General features: G+C 42.1%; 1 protein-coding gene across 4 annotated transcripts in view; it reads right to left on the bottom strand.

The window, feature by feature from the left end:
* POU6F2 (POU class 6 homeobox 2) overlaps positions 1–15401 on the bottom strand; it is a 303405-nt gene that overhangs the window by 96498 nt on the left and 191506 nt on the right. For all 4 annotated transcript variants that reach the window (XR_009728688.1, XM_061374874.1, XM_061374875.1 and 1 more), the window contains exon 5: positions 711–1012. Coding sequence is in view for 3 of the 4 variants with exons in the window: in XM_061374874.1 (XP_061230858.1) it covers positions 711–1012 (302 nt within the window). In the remaining variant the exon portion in view is untranslated. The remainder of the gene's footprint in view (positions 1–710; positions 1013–15401) is intronic.

The raw sequence follows: 15401 nt of genomic DNA, 5'->3' as shown, positions 1-15401 counted from the left end.
GCTGGTTTCTAAGTGCAGTTGAACACCATATTAGAAATTAGGACCACTGGATCAGAGCTCTCCTCTTTCTGCCCAGGAATTCTAAGACAGGCAGAGCCCAGCATAAGGGTGGGTGCTACAGCTGTAGGTCTGTTAACAGACATCCATATCATTGAAGTGAGCATGAAGAAAAGGCATTAACTACATTTGTAGCTTTGGAGTCTATAGTGAGATTCTTCACAAAAGTATTTGATTCTTAGCAGGATAAATGTTTGGATTGTGATTTCAGGAGGAAGGATAACCCGTCCATCCCTTGCACACGACCACCAGCAGAAGATCTATGTTTTTTTAGGAACAGTCAGGATTATCTACCAATGAACAGCTAACTTTGCTGTCCTTGTAAGTTACCATAAAGGGAGACTGCTGGGCAAACACCATTTGAGAAGGTCACATGCTGGCAAAAATCATATAGTTTTCTATGGGGCTTATGATATGGACTTCAAGGGTAAAAGATGTTTACTCTTCAGAAAGCAGCAGACTGGGACCATCATTAATTCTGTTCTTCTGGTTTATCAGGTCTTTTAGCTGTTCTACTCTGCATATCTGTAAGGATTAACTAAGACGAGGCGGAATTTCTCAGCATGTATGGTCAGAAAGCATAACTTTCACTTGCAGTGGAGGGAGAGCGTGCATTTTCTGTTAGACTTAGAGATTTGTACACAGTGTCCTACCTGCAATGGATTTGGTGAAGTAAGAGGAGATGGAAGGCCATGCCCTGGGGACTGGCTGGGTTTCTGTGGGGAGCTGGAGGACTGTGAGGCCAGAGGCGGTTGGCTCTGGCTCTGAGACTGGGTTTGGTTTTGCTGCGGTGGTGCTGACGGCTGTGGCTGTGGCTGCTGGGTCTGCTGGGGTGGCTGTGGAGTCTGTGCCTGCTGACCTTGCTGCTGCTGCTGGCTTTGCTGCTGCTGCTGTTGGTGCTGGAGCTGCTGAAGATGCTGAAGCTGTTGAAGCTGGGAATTCAGGGATGAGGTAGCTGTCAATTGAAGAAAGAGAGTTATGTAGCTTTCAGTAATACTGTGTTAAAGATAACGCTGGATTAAATTCTGGTTCTGTTACATTGCGGGACACACTGCCCACTGAGGTCAGCTGGCCTCAGACTTCAGGCTGTTGCAAGTAACACATTCCTAACAATAACAGCCTGTAATTCTGCCAGTGCAGTTCTGGGGTGAGAGTAGGACTTCACTGGAGACAAGGAAGGCTACAGCTCTGCCCACAGGATGGGTGCCAGCGCTGACCAGCAGCCTGTGCTCAGACAGCTTATCAGTGAAGCCAATGGGAATTTTGCATGCCTAGAGAAGAGGCAAACAGGATGTCACAGCATAGAGCATAGCAAGAAGTCATAACATGAACTGTGTGCTGTTAAATAAAGGAGGAGAAAATCAGAGTTGTAAAATAAAGGATGCTCTGAAAAGAGCTTTGTCATGTCTTTATACAGCAGGTGTCAGGAAATAAAACATTCAGCTGTGAAATTCCTTGTGCAATGCATAGGTAACAAAAATACCCAATAAAACGTGTGTGTGTCTGAAATTAGAACTTCTGTATCATTCACATCTAAAAGCTATAAAGTACTCTTGTGAAATAGGGTAGGTATCCTCTGCACTTGCACTGCTCATTTACATCTGGTAGTAAAGGTCTGTTGTGCTTTGCTAGCATGGGCTCCAAAGCTGAGGGTTGGAAATTGGTAGCTGACATCAACCTACTGGCACAGAGGAGGAAGCTTTATTTCCCAGAGACACTCTCAAACTGACTAGGACATTCATTAAGTTCAGGAAGGCAGGAAGTGTGCCACAGGGATGTCAGTAAGGAAGAACAGCTTTAAGCAGCAACCAGAACATCACAGGAATCTGATGCTTTCTGGGGTAATGCCCTGAATAACTCACATGGGTCTCTGGCCTTACCCACTGTAATCAGCATCTTGAGGGCTGTGATAGAGGGCTGTAAGATCCCAAAAGGAACAGCTTGCAAGGTCATTGCACTATTCTGCACTCTGTACACTGCTGTGCCAACACTACTCTGTATTCTAATGTCTATCAGCAGAAGTCAAAGTAACCTGGGAATGAACCAAATTTATTACTTCTAAAATGCCATTCAGATTTCACGGCCAGAAACTCTGCTCACCAAATTATTTGTGGATTGGCAGATAAAGCCAAGCCATCTCCACTTTCTTTCCATGCCAACTGCCCTGTTTTAGCTTTCTAGATGTCTACGCCCTGGGAATGAACCTGAGGTCTTGGTACAACTTATGAAATCAATGAGCCATAAACTGGAATAAGCAAAAGAAAAAAGAAAATAAAATGGAGAAGGATGAGGCAGAATGGATAAGCCAGAAAAGGCTGTATAAGGAAAAACAAAAGGCTTGGTAGGAAGAGCTGCTGCTCATCCATTCTTATACTCACAACTGCTCTAAATTCTCTCTCACCAGAGGCTGGAATCATACCCCAGATGTGCCTTTATTAGAATTACAGTCATGTGTATGTGACTCCAGCAAGGGACCTGAAAAACGCAGGGAAGGAGGACTGGTAACACCAGTATATTCCATCTATAAAGTTACTGTGGAGGTTTTGTGTTTCAACACAAAACAGTAACCACCAGATTAAAAACACGTATGGTATCCCACGCAAAAGAAATAAGCCTGGAGAAATAAGGGTACACTCCCATCAATCCCACAATCAGGACTCATACCTAAATACCCCAGAGTCAAAAGCAAATGCAAATATAATTAAGGAATATGAGAACTAAGAATGGAAAAGGTTTGGATACAAAAAAGCAACTGCATAGACAAATATTTACCATAGCAGGAAGCAACCCAGATGGCAAGCAATGATATTCACCAGTTCTACCTGTAGGTATGTACACAGATGTCATGGTTTAAGCCCAGCCAGCAACCGAGAACCATGCTCACTCCCCCCTATTTTCTTTCCTGCTCCTGGAGGGATGGGGAGGAGAATCGAAAGAATGTAACTCCCACTGTCTGAGATCAGAACAGTCCAGTAACTAAGGTATAACACAAACCACTGCTGCTGCCACCAATAATAATAATAATGGTAAGGGAAGTAACAAGGGAAGAGAATACAACCGCTCACCACCTGCCAACTGATACCCAGCCCTACCCCAGCAGTGATCTATCCCTTCCAAGTAACTGCCCCCAGTTTATATACTGGGCAGGATGTGCTGTGGTATGGAATACCTCTTTGGCTAGTTTGGGTCAGGTGTCCTGTCTCTGCTTCCTCCTGGCTTCCCCTCCTCCCTGGCAGAGCATGAGACTCACAAAGTCCTTGATTGGAGTAAACATTACCAAGCAACAACTAAAAACATCGGTGTTATCAGTGCTGTTCCCAGGATGAAAGTCAAAAACACAGCATTGCACTAGCTACTAAGAAGGAGAAAAATGACTGCTACTGCTGAACCCAGGACAACCGAGTGGAAAGACCCTTTCCCTATGATTTTCCCTATGAGGGAAAATCAGACCTAGTCCAGCTCTTTTTGTGTGCAGGCCATTTCCTTACTTGTGCTAGTTTAGCAATCTGGACAAACCATGGATAACCAGAACCAGGCCTTCAAACACAAGCCCTTACTGCTGCCAAGAAGCATAACTTGTAGTTCACACAGCTCAAAGACAAGAAAAAGAGGTCCTTTTATATCTCATGTTCACAACTGGACAGTATGAGACAAACCTTTCTCTGTAGTAGATTAGATACAGTGTTGTTTCTTTTTCCTACTGTAATGGTCCTCAAACCCTTTTTCTCCTACAGGGCACTCTTGAAGGCCAAGGCTTGGAAGAATGGCTTTGCCAGAATGCCATACATTTGTATGTAGGGCACTGGGTCATGTAGCAAGGGACAAGCAAAAACATTTGAGGTGTGAAGTGAAGCCATCTACTGAAACATTTTTGGAGCACAGAACATGCTTAGCACCTTGAGGTACATCTTTCAGCCAGGATAGGGAAAATAGAATCATAGAATCATTGAATATTTAGGGTTGGAAAGCACCTGAAGATCATCTAGTTCCAACCCCCCTGCCATGGGCAGGGACACCTCACACTAAACAATATCACCCAGGGCTCTGTCCAACCTGGCCTTGAACACCACCAGGGATGGAGCATTCACAGCTTCCCTGAGCAACCCATTCCAGTGCCTCACCACCCTAACAGGAAAGAATTTCCTCCTTATATCCAATCTAAACTTCCCCTGTTTAAGTTTTAACCCATTACCCCTTGTCCTACCACTACAGTCCCTAATGAAGAGTCCTTCCCCGGCATCCCTATAGGCCCCCTTCAGATACTGGAAGGCTGTTATGAGGTCTCCATGCAGCCTTCTCTTCTCCAGGCTGAACAGCCCCAACTTTCTCAGCCTATCTTCATACAGGAGGTGCTCCAGTCCCCTGATCATCCTCATGGCCCTCCTCTGGACTTGTTCCAACAGTTCCATGTCCTTTTTATGTTGAGGACACCAGAACTGCACACAATACTCCAGGTGAGGTCTCACAAGAGCAGAGTAAAGGGGCAGAATCACCTCCTTTGACCTGCTGGTCACACTCCTTTTGGTGCAGCCCAGGATACGGTTGGCTTTCTGGGCTGCAAGCGCACACTGAAGCTGGCTCATGTTCATTTTCTCATCACCAACACCCCCAAGTCCTTCTCCGCAGGGCTGCTCTGAATCTCTTCTCTGTCCAGCCTGTATCTGTGCCTGGGATTGCTCCAACCCAGGTGTAGGACCTTGCACTTGCATGGTTAAACTTCACGAGGTTGGCATCAGCCCAGCTCACAGGCGTGTCAAGGTCCCTCTGGATGGCATCCCTTCCCTCCAGCGTATCAACCGAACCACACAGCTTGGTGTCATCGGCAAACTTGCTGAGGGTGCACTCAATCCCACTGTCCATGTCAGTGACAAGGATGTTAAATAAGACTGGTCTCAGCACTCATCCCTGAGGGACACCAAATATGGACAGTAATTAACAGAATACTGAAAATATCTATCTGAGATAATATGAGGTAACATAGGATGGAGGGATCATGTGAATCTGATAATATAAAAGTGCAGAATTGGGTCAGTGCTAAATTTTTGTCAATGACCTTATGTTTGAACTTAAGGGATGCAAAAAGTATCTGTTGACAGAATATTTAAGATAAAGCATCACTGCCTGGACTTCTTAAAATGGTGACATACAAGACATGAGAAGAACAGTAATGAAGCCCAAAGTGCAAAATAAATAGTTGTGACAAACTAAAACAAATGACGGGGTGGTTACATTATATTGCAAAAAGATTTCTTGTTCTCTGTGTGTGCATGTAGCTCAGAGCAATCAGAAGACTGATATTTAATAATCATTAGTATTAGTGTTACCCACAGAGCATATGGGTTTCTTTGAGGATGCTTTTGTTGCCATGTTGCCAGTGATATAATTAGCCCTGCAAAATCTGAGTTGAAAGGAGAGAAACAGTACTGATCTGTTTGTTAACCACTACACAAAAATCCATGCTTGCTGAAATAATACAATCATAGAATAGTTAGGGTTGGAAAGGACCTCAAGATCACCTAGTTCCAGCACCCCTGCCATGGGCAGGGACACCTCACACTAAACAATGCCACCCAAGGCTCCGTCCAGCCTGGTCTTGAACACTGCCAGGGATGGAGCATTCACAATTCCCTTGGGCAGCCCATTCCAGTGCCTCACCACCCTAACAGTAAAGAATTTCTTCATTATATCCAATCTAAACTTCCCCTGTTTAAGTTTTAACCCATTACCCCTTGTCCTTTTACTACAGTCCCTAATGAAATGTGGCTTTACTAAATGTCTGAAACTACTTAACAAAGATTCCATTGTTGCACATGTTGGGATGTACTTGCTAGAAGAGTTATCCTCATGGCGTAGGCTTCAGTCCCATTAACAAGTCATGCCTTTGATCAGCTGCTGAATTACATTCTTAAAAATTAAATCTTCATTAAGCTTCCATTTTCCACAAGACTTTGCTGAATAGGCATTTTGATTTCAGCATTCTTTCTTCTACCAGTACATCGACCAAGGGATAGAATCCAGACAGCTAAGCACCACCTAGCCACTCACTCACTCCCCACTGGCTGGGATGGGGAGGAAAACTGGACTAATGTAAACCCCACAGGCTGAGATAAGAACAGTTTAAATAACTAAAATAAAATATAGCAATAATAGAAATAATAACAACAGTGACAATATTAATAATAGTGAACAAAAAATACGGAGAAATCAAAATTCAGGAAACACAAGTGATGCACAACACAATTGCTCACCACCAGCTGATTGATATCCAGACTGACCTGAGCAGAGATCAGTTCTTTCCAGGTGACTCCCCCAGTTTCTATGCTGGCCATGACGTGCGCTGGTATGGAATAGCCCTTTGGCTAGTTTGGGTCAGGTGTCCCAGCTCTGCTCCCTCCTGGCTTCTTGTGGCCCTCCTCACTGGCAGAGCAAGAGGGACTGAAAAGTCCTTGATTGGGGTAAGCACTACTGAGCAACAGCTAAAACCAGTGGTGTGTTATCAGCATTGGTCTCAGACTGAAGCCAAAACACAGCACCGCACCAGCTACTAGAAAGAAAAATAACTCTATTCCAGCTAAAACCAGGACAAGAGGGAAAGAAAAGGGGAAAATTTGCCTCAAGAGCTTTTTATCTTTAACCTAAAATTTTACAGGTTCAGGTCCTAGTGATCTGCTAATGTTGAATGGCCACCTCTGACATACTTCTGTGCACTGACAATGCGTGCATGTGCAGTCACACATGCAAGCTGACTTGTGTGGTGAATGAAGAGGGTCTGAAGCTGACCTGGAAAACACCAGGCTTGTAAATTCTGTGCCTATGTCCAGCACTCTCAGGTAAGAGCTTGAGATGGGGACTTTTCATTCCCCATCTAGGAATAGAAAGCTCTGCAGTCAGTACTGCTTAATACTTGAACGTTGGTCGATGCAGGAATAACATTATCTCTACCATTCACTTTTGTACTGGAAATGCACACATCCTTGCTGGGGTGGAAGGCTGTCCCTTAGGGAAAAAAAAATTGTTGATGGAGAAAAGTTACTTTATGGAAAAGTTTCCAAGTTCATTGCCAGAAACTGCACAGAACTATTTAAATAACCTGTCTTTTCACATAATTAATTTTAAAAGTCTCTCCGGAGCCCACTATCACACTGAGCTATAAATTGCATCGAAGTGGCTTAGTAAGGTATGACTGTTTAACATGCTGTTGCTAAACAAACAGATAGGAAATTGGTAGAAGGGCTGTTAGATCAGACAAGGCTTTCCCAAAGCCACACAGTAGGTGTACTGCAAAGGTGGATTTAGGGCTCGGGATCATGCCTGCAGTCCGGTATTCCTGCTGCCTGATCCACTGCCTCTCACAATGTGTGTACTAGCCACAGCAGGGGTTGTGTCATATTATTGTTTGCAATCAAATCCAATCCAACTCCCAGAGCTTGCTTGCATAGCTCATCCATTATAAATCGTATACCTGTCTAGCATTTGTCACTTTCTGCAGCGCTTGGAGCCTGATGGAATTTCAGGTGGTACAGCAGCGTAATGTCTGCATGTATAAAAGATAACATGCACTGCCTACCTCACAGGAATCTTTTTATGACTTACTGGCTAACAGCTGGGTAAAACTTTGACATATTTAAGAGAAAAGTGTCTACTTGCTTTCAGAATTGCATTTGAGAATTAAAAAGGCTTGTAAAAAAGTTGCAGAAAGTTCTTTCTGTGGTTACAGAAGACAACATAAAATGCATCACCTTAAAAGAGACATAATTAACCAAAAATGCATGCAACCTGTGGAACACTGAGGAAAATCCACAAAAGCTGTGTGACATCTCAACTTGCCTTAAGAAAAATACATGCTGAATATCTACCAGGCATCCAAGAAGTCAGTAAGAAGAACTAGTATCTACAAAGAAACAATGGCATGAGGGTTCTTCAAACTTATGTTTTAACTATCATTTCTTGGTTGCTGCAGTGCAGGGGCAGAATTCCCAAGGGATCACCTCATGTTTTATGACCCTACTTTAAGCAGATTACATTTAGCCACAGTACTGGAGCATTTACATTAGAGTAAGAGACATGGGCTTAAGTGATGCAAATGGATGGTCCAGAAGCAGCAAAACCAAACTTCCCGATCTCCCCAGTCACCTGCTTCTGTCACAGACCTCAGACGTCTTTAAGGACTTGGAGAAAGTTATGATCTAAGGAACACACACCTGCCTGACTCCTTCTGGGGGATGCCTTAGGACAAGGCTGCTGTGCATTTAGAGTTATTTACATAAAATGTGTCTTTTCACATTTTTCTTGTATCTTCTGTTCCTCTGCTGGTTACCTGCACAGGAATCTGAAACGAAACTAAAATGTCCCTCTGTCAAGTGGTGCAATGGGAAAAATTCACCTCTGCTGCAGCCATGCTGAAATGAAGTAGTCTCATTCATGGTAAAGATCCATCATTGGGCCTTTCTTAGTGGCAAAACTGAAAAGGCAAATCCCAATCCTGATTGTATTGACTTCTCAGTCAATATCAACTACCTGGTTCCTCTGGCTAACATTATCACTTAAGTGTGGAAATGGCTCTGGCTGTATTTTAAATAAAAATATACATTTTAAAGTTTAATCACATTTCTCCAAAAAGCAAGCACCAGAAGAAAGCCCACAAATGTTTAGATAATGAAGAAACGAAAAAGAAATTCCAAATGTTTATATAATGAGAAGAATTAGGACTCTTTCACCTCCCATTCACAACATAAACTCAGACCTCTACAGTGCTTGGCGGAAGATCAAATTAGTGTTCAGGGATTCAATTTGTATCTAGAATCTGCTCTTGTGGATAAGCTTCACATAATGTCTGATTTATTTCATTACTGTTTTGTGCATGTTTGTTTCCGTGTAAAGAGGAAGAAAGGGCGGGAGGAATAAGAAACAATTTTAGCCTAGAAACTGTTGTGCCACTCTATCCTCTACCCTCTTATTTACATAATTGCATAGATGTTCTTCAGTGCCTTCTACAATGTACAATGGACTAAAAAGGAGAAACTCATACATTAAACCTTCTCCTGTTTGACTGAGCACAGAGCTTGACTCTTGCCATTTCAAGGGCCTAATGCCTTTTTCCACTTTCCCAGTAATGGAGAATGCATTTGCATTGCCTTAAACTGAAAAGTGTAACTAACTAAAGCATCTGGGCTTGCGTTTGAACTGACATGGCCAAATTTTCTCTTCCACCCTGTTGTTTCTCTTCTAATGAGGTTTATGCCTTTCTTTTCTAACGGATTTCTAAGGACTGAATGCACAAGCTGAACAGCCTAATGCAAGCCCATCTTTACACTCTCCCTCCTGGGTAATGGGCAGTAGTTGAGCCAAATACCCAGTGTGGTCTTGCATATGCTTGAATTTTCTTCTTGAGAGAAAAATGTGAGTTGCGTTAAAGCACCATCTTTGGGGGTGAGGGGGAAGGAAGGGTTGGACTTGTGGCTGAAGAGATTAGTAATGGGATACAGAGCATCTTACTTCTCAATCAGTGGTTAAAATCTCGTCTAGGTCAATACAGGGAACAAAAGTCACTGCACTTTAATAGTGCTTTTGAGTGTTTGCTACCTGATAGAAGATTTATTAGATGTATAGGATATGTATTCACACACAGATACCCACAGAAAGCCAGCACAGGAAGCAGTCTGTCACACAGTCAAGGTAATAAACTGATGGTCTCCCAGTACCTATTAGGAATATCACTACAGCTTTGGATGGCATCAACTGACATCTTTATTTGTACTTCCAGCAGAGAGCCTAAGGATAGGAAAAGTAAAGAGACCAAGCATCTTCTAAAGGTGATCCTTCAAGGTTACAGCAGCAGAACATAGATGGGGTTATAGGGAGATACCTGCATTGCCAAAGCTCCTCTGTACCAATCCTGCAGAGAAATAGAGGGCTTTGCTTTCTACTGTTGTCATATGCAACATCTTTCATGAGCACTAAATTTACTTTAAAGAATATAGGCAATAAAAAGGAAGTATTAAGAAGAAAACCATCATAATTTATATGGTGCCTGTGGTGTCTCCATGTTTTGATGAATACTGGAGCTTCCCTGAAAAATGATCCACTGCATGGAATAAATCTGACATTTTTTCCCTTATCAACCTTAAAATGTACAATAATCCACTAAAATCTTAAGGAAAGAAAAAAAAAGTGAAAGGATGAAAAAGTTGTTTTGGGTAGAGAGCTTGACTAAGCATCAGGGCAAGCATATTTGGAATACTTTCCATTTTAAGATAATCTAGGGGCTATTTTCCTCTAGTTTATGACAACACTCCATGAGTAAAGTTCCCTGAGTGTACTGTAAAAATTGCATTAACCTATTTAAAATGCCCAAAGGCAAGAACAAGCTGGAGAAATTAGACTTTAATAAGCCATTTGCTTCCTCAGCTCAAATGGGACCTTAGGCCTCATACTGTACAGATGGCTGAAACATTAACTGGAGGCAGGGTATCATCAAGACACGGGGGATCAATCAAGGAGTTGTCTTGGGACTCTCATGCAAAGACAGGCAATTAAAAACCTACCATAACATAGTCTGAGGGCAATGTAAGTATTTGAATGCCGAAGGCTAGGTGTCAAGCAAGTGATTATCTAGATCTGGTAAACTAATTTTACCAGCTTATGGGTTTATTCGGTGAAAACATGACTTTCTCAGAGACCAGGGGCCAGAATCTTAACATCAAGTCTTTGTACCAGACAAAAGTAGTTTTCTAGTTACAAAGAGAAGGACTGGTCCCAGATTGTCTGAGAACAGAATAGTGTTGGACTGGAAAATCAAATAGACTGCCATAGTACTCCTACAGATTGAATTGCCAGGCTCTATTGAGCCCAGAATGTTCCTATGGATGAAAATTTAAGATAACCTCCCATTTATTGGGGAAAAAAATCTTAAAGAGTCCTTTGAAAGAACTAATTGACAGAGAAAAAATTATCATCTAAATGCCAACAGAGCCTGATATAAGATTTCACAGGCAAAGGGATGTGACAGGCAACAGAAATTAAGTTTAAAACAACAGTCTGCTGACTCAGAGAACAATGACCATGACTCATAATGGACATCAGACAAAGGCTGGGCACTCTCTGCACATACAACCTTTAATAAGAAGTGCAGCTTATTTTTTTCCTCCCCTTGTCTCTTTCAAATGCTCTGATATTGATGGGAGCCATACTTTCCATGGCACTTACACGGACTAAGTGTTTGACGTGCCTTGAAGTAGCGATGATTGTAAGAAAAAGCAGTGCAGTGACATACAGTCCCAGAAGCTTTGGAAGAGGCAGAATCCTGCAGCTCAGGGAGCCATGGGTCCCCAGTTCAGCAGGGTGTCCCCCCCCATTTCTATTGGCAAGGTGGCCATGCAAGGCTTTGGGGCAAAGTCTTCTCAAGAGGAACTGGCTGAACTGCCTGGTGGCTTCAAAGGGTGATTTTGCATTCTTTCAGATAAAAGATCTGCAGTTGCATTTTCTATAATTGTTTATGGCAAATGGCTCTTCTGACAAAGAAATATTTATCCAGGTATAGCTTCAGCAATGGTTCTTTGAAGATAAGGAATTATTAGAAGTCTCTTCAAAGTGTCTTTGAAGTGAGTCATGTTTCCTTAACTAAAAGTGAAGTTACTGTAAGTGAAATGTAGTGGGGGGGTTGTATATGTGTGGGTTTGGGCTTTTTTAAACAATACAATTGAATAGTGGATCAAAGTGTTCCTGGTTTAAAAGGCTGGCCTTGATGCTGAGCTTGTGGAAGTGTCCTGAGAATGACAAAGGGCAATGTCACTTTCCCCCAGTCTCAGCTGAGGGAAGCAGCAGAGGGTACCATGCCCACCAGGTGACTTGGTATGACTGGTTGCTTTCATCTCTCAGACTCTCATTATATCCAAGTTTCTATTATTTTCCACTTCCAGCCTATTCTGAAAGCTGGCAAACCTAAGACCACTCTTTTTTTATTAAGAACTCCAAGACTCAAGCAGCTGCAAATTCTGTTCTCAGTGTGCAATTCCAGCTAGGGAAACTAGCGGAGCAGCGGTAAGGACAGGCCATGGAATGATTCAGGAAACAGGAGTGTGTACACTATAAGGAGAGAGAGAAAAAACACAACCTAGTCGTTTCCTTTACAATCAATAAAATGACAACAGCAAGTATGAGAACCAGGTGCAAAAGTGGCAGTTATAAAATGGGTTTATAGAAACACAGAATGGTTTGGGTTGGAAAGGACCTTAAGATCATCTAGTTCCAACCCCCCTGCCATGGGCACAAAAATGCTCTGCTGGAGCTGTGACTTAGACTTCAACCTTGCTAATGGGCCCCATTATACTCAATGTAGCCTTAAACTTCTGTTTTTACCAAACTATGAAAAATTTAAAATGGAAGCAACATGATGAAAAAGGTGGGGAAGAGAACAAAACAGAATATGTGGCCTGATCCTGCAAGGTCTGTAATGTTCTCAGTCCCTGTGCAGCTCCCAGGACCATTCCTCACCAGCTAGGACACACACAGAGTACCACATTGAACATGGCATTCTTCATCAGTCACTGAAGAATAAAAATGGACTAAAAAACTTTCTCTAAGTGACACGAGATATTGCTTGATAGCCGTGGTACAGGAGCAACCTCAAGCATAGGTCACTGGGTTGGTGAGAAGTGCCGTGCTAGGTGCTGTAACCTCAATATGTGAGCAGAAGATGGAGTTGTTCTTTCTTTAGATAAGGGAACAATGCAGAGAGATACACAACTCCCTCCATATGAGAAATTGTACAAGAGCTGGGAAGTGAACTCTAATTTGGTAATCTGTCACACGGGCCATTGCTGAATGTATGTACCACTATCAGGGTTCATTATGTTTGCCTGCTGTTGACTCACAGTAGCTCTATTTTGCTGTCTTTAAGAATCTTCCATTATTTTTATTTGCTCTACATAGATAAGAGTGGCTGTATTTAGTTGTGTGCATTTCAAAATTGTAAGCTTTAAGCTAATTCCAGGCCAGTTCAAGGTGATCTGCCTAGATCCCTTCTAGTTTGACAGCTTTACTTGCAGAGAGATGAAAACCAAAGTTAAGCAATAGGTGAGCAGCAGTTCTGGACTCTGCTGCTGGTCATCTGCTGTGGAATGACTGTTCATTTTTAATTTGCAGTAATAGGAGACAGGCTGAATATCAGATTTCTCTCCTTTCCCTATAGCTCATCAGCTGAACATGTTGCTGCTTCAGGTGCTAAGCTTAGTTCGGCTGTGCCTGGCATCTATCACCTCCACAGAGCAAGTGAATTAGCTGCTCTTTGAGACCTCGTGTTCTTCCACCTGTGTAAATTTCCCTCTCATCGTTGAAATAAACAACTTGATTATTCAGTATGAGGGTGCTGAGGTGCTGGCACAGGATGCCCAGAGAAGCTGTGGCTGCCCCATCCCTGGCAGTGTTCAAGGCCAGATTGGATGGGGCTTGGAGCAACCTGCTCTAGTGGAAGGTGTCCCTGCCTATGGCAGGGGGTTGGAACTGGATGGGCTTTAAGGTCCCTCCCAGCCCAAACCAGTCTGGGATTCTATGCTTATTCACACAGATAAAATGCCCATCAGTAGAAGATTTGGGTGGGAGACTTTGGGAGAAGACTTTATAAGCACTCCTCATTCATGGACTCTTAAGTCAGTCATGCTTCTGTGTTAGGATGAAGCTCCATCGACAGCTGAACAGGCTGAGGAGTGCAGCTGCAGTGCTCTGCCCAGTTAATGCACTACCTACTTCATGGCTTTCAAAAGTACACAGGAACCCCAAGCTGTTAGATAACTCATACATATTTGGACACTGCAAACCAGTTATTAGCAGGCCCTTGAACAAATGGCATCTAGATCTTACTTTAGCTATTGAGCTGCTTCTTCAAGGTTAATTTTTGATTAGAAAGGGATACACAGCAAATAATAAAAGAAATTCCACTTATAATAATGTGTTTGCTTACATGGAGGAGTCCCAACTTATAGAAAGGGAACAGAATCCAAAAGATAAATTTACAATTGGCCAAAAATCTACTTAAAAATCATCCACTATTTCTGTCCACATATTCAGTCAGAACAGAATGTTCTTGCCCTTTTGATGCAGTAACTAGTACCTTATTTCCCTTATCAGGAGAAATACTTGCTTTTTCAGAGCAGATAACGGAAGAAAAACTGAATTTGGTTGCTAACCAGTCATTCTCAAAACCCCCCTCACAAGAAGCTAGCCTTTGCATTCCTTAATGTGACACTGCCTCAACTTTAATATTCAGAAAATGAAATATCATTTTAAAGAAGGGCTTAGGTCTCATCAGACACATATGTTTAGCTATGCCAAACCCGAATGATGCTATAAAACATTCTTTACATTCTTCGCCTTCTTCAGGTTCGTCAGTCTTTTAAACAAATTCAGCAATGTGTAAAAGGCACGCACACACAAGTGTTTACCAATACACTAAGGCTGTTATAAATAGTAAATAACTGCTCTTAATGTTATCTTCTTGAGAATTTTAACATAACATTGCAGAACTTGCTCTAAAAGTACAGAAAATTCACAAGAGAATGTATCCTAATAGGTACATTTTATTCATCCTATAGAAACATACTGGCAGTGATGCAACCAGGTTGCATAGTGCTTCCATACAACAATTATAATTTTCTCTTAAATATTATTTCTGCAATACATAACCTTTCCATAAAGTAATGCAAAAGCTAACTTTGAACTGTAGAGAACTGAGAAAACATTGTTGGTGATGAAAACACTGGTCATCATGTGAAATTGATTGCTAGTCTATAGGCCATAGATGGTGATGTTTGGCTAGGGGGTAAGGGCAAGGGGAGAGAACTTACTGTTCACAGTTTCCCTGCTTGTGAAATCACTGCATTTCTCATCCTCATGAGGAAGCCCACTAAGAAGTGTAGGTGAAAATACTACACAAATACAGGGCAAATACCGTTACTAGATTTACTGCAGTAACTCCAATGTCAATTAAATGGAGATTAATTTGTTCCAAAACAGTGTATTTAAATGAAAAGCCTGGACCATTCAACAGTACAAAATAAAGAAACGCATGTCAGGACTGATACAAGATCTAGCTTTTTACTTAAATTGAATTCTGATTAAAAATCTTACAGGAAAAAATGCTTCTCAAGTGGTATGAACTATCTATCATGGTAACCCTCAGAACAAAAGTTGGCACAGTTATTGAACACGGAAATCTGAAACCGCTGCTTTACATACGTTTTGCCAAGTTTTAACTAAGTAGATGCAAAAAACTATTCCTTTCATTTTCAGTGCCAGGTATTTTGTCTTTACTCTGTTGATTTTAATAGCTCGCTCAGAAGCTGGAAATG

Source organism: Neopsephotus bourkii, unplaced genomic scaffold, assembly GCF_033783945.1.
Source record: "Neopsephotus bourkii isolate Nb327-2 ecotype Australia unplaced genomic scaffold, CSIRO-AGI_Nbou_v1 NB_1655, whole genome shotgun sequence".
NCBI lineage: Eukaryota > Metazoa > Chordata > Aves > Psittaciformes > Psittacidae > Neopsephotus > Neopsephotus bourkii.
The sequence above is the reverse complement of the archived record's forward strand: the minus strand, read 5'-3'. Positions and strand labels throughout refer to the sequence as shown.